This window comes from Camelina sativa, chromosome 13, assembly GCF_000633955.1.
Source record: "Camelina sativa cultivar DH55 chromosome 13, Cs, whole genome shotgun sequence".
Lineage (NCBI taxonomy): Eukaryota > Viridiplantae > Streptophyta > Magnoliopsida > Brassicales > Brassicaceae > Camelina > Camelina sativa.
Window position 1 is genome coordinate 2,338,413 of NC_025697.1, and position 5,354 is coordinate 2,343,766.

Consider the following 5,354-nt stretch of genomic DNA (forward strand, 5'->3'; position numbering starts at 1 on the left):
TTTTCTTTTTTTTTTCTTTCCAAAAAAAGAGAAAAAAGGTAATGTAAAATAAGTTCAACATACAAACGTTAGCGTATGATTATATAAGGAACTGTAAATTGTGAAAAGACCACTCTCACTTCCTTCTATTAGTTTTTACCCTTCTCCTCGTAGTCGGTACTAGTGCCACGTACAGTCAGAACAGAATATATGTGGCTGTGTTATAATAATATATGTTCATCTCTGTTGAGTTGGTGTGAACAAATAATAATCATCTGTTCCCGCATATGCTCATTACATTCCTATTTAATTCGACCATTAAGACTTTGATAGTCCATTTTCCTGTTTATCAAGAGAAATAATGGGGGAAAAATATTTATTACTGTTCAGTATACAGTTTTATTGATGTGTATAATTACAAAAACTAGTTAGAAAAGTAAATTTTCGAGGTTCCTACTATTTCCAAACATATAAAAACACAATGATCATACTGTTTTAATGTGCCAACCACTGATATAGCCATAGATGTAAAAATGTTTAATATAGATTTGGACATCTGTAGAAGCTTATAGTAGACAATAGACATTGATTACGTTTCCGCTATTTTACAAGTAAGATCCCAATTATAGGCTAAATACACTATGTCAGATCTTAAGAATACAGTTAGGTACGTACGTCAGACAGTTTATACTAGATTGTTTCTTATTTATTTTTATTTTTTCATTGTAAGACTATATGTGTATTGGCGCAGTTCACATGGGTTTACCAGGGACCAGGGTAATTTTCATCAACAGTTTTTTTTTTTTTGCCAACCAATGATTAATTTATTATTCAAGTTTTTTATCACCAACAAAAACTCAAATCAACTACAATCTTTTGAAGACGTTACATCATTTGTAAGAATTAAGAAAAAGGAAAAAAACTTAAAATATCAAAATAATCTTATATATTGAATTAGAGCAGAGACTACTACATTTTGACTTTTTCCATAAGATAAAAATATTACTATATCAAAGCCAACACTACAGAACCTACTCCCTTTTCACTCTTGATATTAGAGACAGTTTAACTTCTTCTTTTCGACGATCTCATTAACTATATATTATTACTCTTTTTATTATTTAGGCTAGTTAACCTTTGGCGGATCAGCTCCTAGCCTTAGCTCAAGATCTAACTCATCGTGATGACCGTTGGTCTTGGAAACTCCAATGATTAACCCTAACATCATTGGAAATCTTGAAATATCCGTCTTTGCCCTTTTCCATGACGACGATGATCCGTTGATTAGTTGCTTCTTGCGAGGATCAAACTCAGAACTCAGTAGACCGACCGATAATTCAGTCTTGACTCCATCATTGTCATGCTCAACTCTTTTCGTAGGATTTTCTAAAACATTGTTATTACAGACATCACTTATCTCTCTCTTAGTTCCAGTAGGCTTTCTTGATTCTTCTTGGACAAGAACCTTCGATCCCACGTCAAGAACTTGTTGTGGTTGTTGTTGATGACGATCATACCCAGGAGGCGTGGCTTGGTCAGTTGATGAAGGTGATAAAGATTGTTGATTGAGTCGAGCTCGGTCTCTTCGATGAACGTTCATGTGACCGCCTAGTGCTTGCGCCGACTTGAATTCTCTCCCGCAAAAGCTGCATGAGTAAGACCTCGGTGGCCACATGCAACCGCCTCCGCCTCCATACTCCTCAACCGCCGAAAACGCTCTCTCTTCCCCAAACGGCCAGAAGAAAGGAGCGTCCGAAGATGGCTTCGTCACCACCGGTCTAAGCTTCATTGACATCAAGCATTTGCCTCTCTCCATCACACACACACACACGGACGCATATATATATGTAAGATTTGTATATATATTAGTGGAAGATAATTAAGAGAGTTTTGTTTTGTTGGAGAGAAGTATGTAGATTTACACGCACGTAGACATATATATAGAGAGACGCATATAGATATATGTGTATGTGAGTATATGGTGAAAGCATTGAATGTGAGAAAGCTACGTCGAGAACCATGAGTAAATAGGGAGAGACTTTGATGGGGAAAGGTCTCTTTTACTTTAGTTACTCGTATGTCTTCGCTCTATATATCTAATATATTAAATAATAGATTAGTTGGCGAGCTTTGATTCGATAGTAGCTTAATTAATTAATGCCAATCGCAACTCAAGTTTTCCACGAGTCTACAAAATTAATAAGTTAGAGTCGATATTTTATGCTAACCCCCTAATAATATGACAAAAACTATGGTTTAGTTTGAAATATATATATTGGAGAACAGCATGTTATTAGTCAGTTTTATGGAGTCTAAAACATACACCATCTTCGGTATATGGCTATGCGGTGATGACTACAGTAGACCAACTAATTAATTTATTATTTATGTAAGACAATGGAGCCGTGGGATACTGACATAAATTATGCTATCTTTTTTTTTTTTTTTTTTTTTTTTTTTTTTTTTTTTTTTTTTNTGCTATCTTGTGATTATCTACAATTATTATACAGATGATAAGTAGAGATCTTGGCCTGAAATTTAGATTTTTTTTTTATAAAGATGTTAATTGAAAGACTCATATGTCAAGAGATTCTACCTAGAATTGGTCTCCATATTACGGGTTTTCAGACAGTAAGAGAGAAACAAACAAAACGAGATTGGAGTACAAAATACCAAACTGAGGTGACTTAATTAAAACGCCAAAATATACGAAAACATACGATTATTATTTAAGAAAAAATGTGATAAAACGCCAAAACATGAATTTCGTTTTCGATTGCGTATTGTTTTGTGCAGTTTAGTGATTTTGTTGAGTGTATTGTTTCAAAAATGTTTTGATGAGGAATCTTTACATACATACATATAGGGACTGAAGCGTATTTTGGGCTTAAGGTGGCTTATACTTAGATGAGCCAATTAATGGGCTCCTAAGAAAATATTAGACTTTGATATTGGAGCTAAATATATTTTACGTACACTAACTAAGATGATAATTCTACACGGTCTTTAAGGACTTTTATACAAATGAATTATTCGGGAGAATTATTAAAATATGTGTAGTGTGCGTTAATTTGTTAAGTAAAATGTAAAAAAAGAAAAAAAAAATCCGCCAAGGAAAAAAAAGAGAGATAAATATCAAGAGATAATTATGTTAAAAAGCCAGTATATCTCATATAAAAAAAATATTACATTACATCAATTAGAACATAACCCAATGATAAACAAACATTTTTACATATAGAGAGACCCAACATAAAAATAAAAATAAAAACTAAATACATATTTTTTATAATTCAATTTTAATTGGGGAATTAAGATCTACTTAGTCTTAACCCTTAGCAATTACATATGATAAACAAGGCGAATGATAAAAAGACCGACAAAGAAACAATACAAAAACCAGATTTATCATAACAACAAAACCATGCATGCTTTCCATCTTTTATGGGTCGATCATTTCCAGTTCGTGTCTAATTATGTGGTGCGTAATAATAATCCATGTCCGGAAGCCATGTATGATTCACGAGCGTTTCGTCTGAGTTCGTGAAGAACCCATCAAGGCAGTTTCTTCCTTCTTCATTGTAGTTCAAAAGACTCTCGTCGACGAAACTGGTCGTATCCACTGTCATCTGGTTCACAAACTCCGGTACGTTGTTAAGTTGTGATCCGTTTTGATTAGAGTATGAGAAATTCGTCATCTGTGATCCAAGAAAATCAATTTCCTCTTGCAAAGTCACCACCTAATAAACCAAACCCACGAAGCAACGAACGTGATCAGACAGACTGTTCAAAGAAAAATCAAACCTTGACTTATATATACATATCAAACAGAATCTACTCGTAAGTCTTAAGTCTCAACAAGTATTACATATTATCGTAAAGAAAACAAAGAGACCTGTTGATGAAGAGCGAAGATGTGAGCAACGCAGCCATAAACAGGATCACGCATGCGTGAGAGAGCCTCGTAGGAGATGGTGATCGCAGCGACGCTTCTTTGATGTAGAGGCAATTGAAGCAGATGCTTCGAGACATTGCTTGCGCCGAAGACTTTGTGGACCGCTGCAAAATGGGACGATGCTTCTTCGTAGCTGAAGTAAGGCGAGAAGACGCAGTCGCGGTTGCACTTCCTCCTTAGGAACTTGCATGCTCCACAAGATGATCCGTGACCTGCCATTTTTTTTTCTTTTGCTTTTACTCTGTTTTGTTTTGTGGTTTTTACCTTTTGTAAGATTGAGACAAATCACGTTGGTTTTTATAAGCCCCACCACTAAAAGTTATTGAAAGAACGGCAAAAGAGTTTTTGAGATAAACATCAATCACTTTTGTTATCTTTAATATTTTTTCTGTACTTAGAATAAATCAATCATTCTCATGGCTAGATGAAAGGTACAGTTTCATAAAATTATAATTAAATCACAATTCTTTCACATAATAGTTGTGAATCGCTAATACATATGGTTTTTAGTACGTACATATATTGTATATGGAAGTTACAGACAGATTCCCGTGGTATATGGGTATTCATAATTTAAAATTTGAATATAACTTTACATTTAAATGATATCGTCAAAACTACTATAGGTAATTACTTTGATCAGTATTTTTCTGTCATTTTCAACTAACAATTTAATGCTTGTCATTTTCTTAAATAAAAGCTTCTTGATTGTCATACTCCGAAATAATTATTCTTTTTTTTTGTAGATTAATATCATATGTAGTATTTAACTATACATTTTTCATTTCCACCACAAAAAAAAAAGAACCTAGACATTTTCATGATACTGTTTGGAAATTCCTTAAAGTGAGTAAATTCTGTAAGTTTACTTTTCATGTGTTTCTAAATATATGGATCCTCGTTTATACTCAATGCATAGTTTCTATTAATGATTCAGGCCAGTGACACGGCCGCAGTATAATTTGGATGTTCTTACATATATAATGTAGGTACCGTACCTGGAATACTTGAACCGGATACGGATTGCATACATATGTACGTCTAACTTTCAGAGTGGCTACGCTTTGGTTAACTTATTTTCTTGGAGTCTGCGTCGTGGCCTACATTTTCATGCTTGTTTTGGGCAAGCACTAGTGTTATTTAATGGCCTAAAGCGCCTTTTAAATTTTCCTCAAAAGTCATTATAATAATTATGTCTTGGCTAAATTCGTCATTTTTTCTCCATATTCCTCAACTGTTAACTAGTCTTTAGCCTTTACGGAAATTATAAAGTATTGGTTGGGATGCAAAAGCAGCCATTTTGCATGGTGATGATACAAACAAAAGGTACAGTATCTTAGAAAAGGTCAATCTCCCATTAATTTGTTGTACATTGAACTTGTTGAAGCCAATTTAGGTTTGTCTTACGCTAATTAAACCG

The 5,354-nt window shown here is 33.9% G+C and overlaps 2 protein-coding genes across 2 annotated transcripts; both read right to left on the reverse strand.

Annotated features, from left to right (window-relative positions):
* On the reverse strand, positions 1,010–1,857 carry LOC104734610 (probable transcriptional regulator RABBIT EARS). The gene has a single exon (XM_010454218.1). It carries the CDS (start codon positions 1,793–1,795, stop codon positions 1,106–1,108), a length of 690 nt encoding a protein of 229 aa, XP_010452520.1. The 5' UTR covers positions 1,796–1,857; the 3' UTR covers positions 1,010–1,105.
* On the reverse strand, positions 3,324–4,188 carry LOC104734611 (LOB domain-containing protein 33-like). The gene is made up of 2 exons (XM_010454219.2): positions 3,875–4,188; positions 3,324–3,719 (listed from the first exon to the last, which is right to left on the reverse strand). Exons 1-2 carry the CDS (start codon positions 4,151–4,153, stop codon positions 3,450–3,452), a joined length of 549 nt encoding a protein of 182 aa, XP_010452521.1. The 5' UTR covers positions 4,154–4,188; the 3' UTR covers positions 3,324–3,449.

Excerpts from the sequence above, each read along its gene's own strand:
- LOC104734610 (XM_010454218.1), bottom strand. The coding sequence starts at position 1,795 with ATGGAGAGAGGCAAATGCTTGATGTCAATGAAGCTTAGACCGGTGGTG.
- LOC104734611 (XM_010454219.2), bottom strand. The coding sequence starts at position 4,153 with ATGGCAGGTCACGGATCATCTTGTGGAGCATGCAAGTTCCTAAGGAGG. Across the intron at positions 3,720-3,874 it reads TCTTCGCTCTTCATCAACAG|GTGGTGACTTTGCAAGAGGA; the intron begins GTCTCTTTGTTT and ends TTGGTTTATTAG.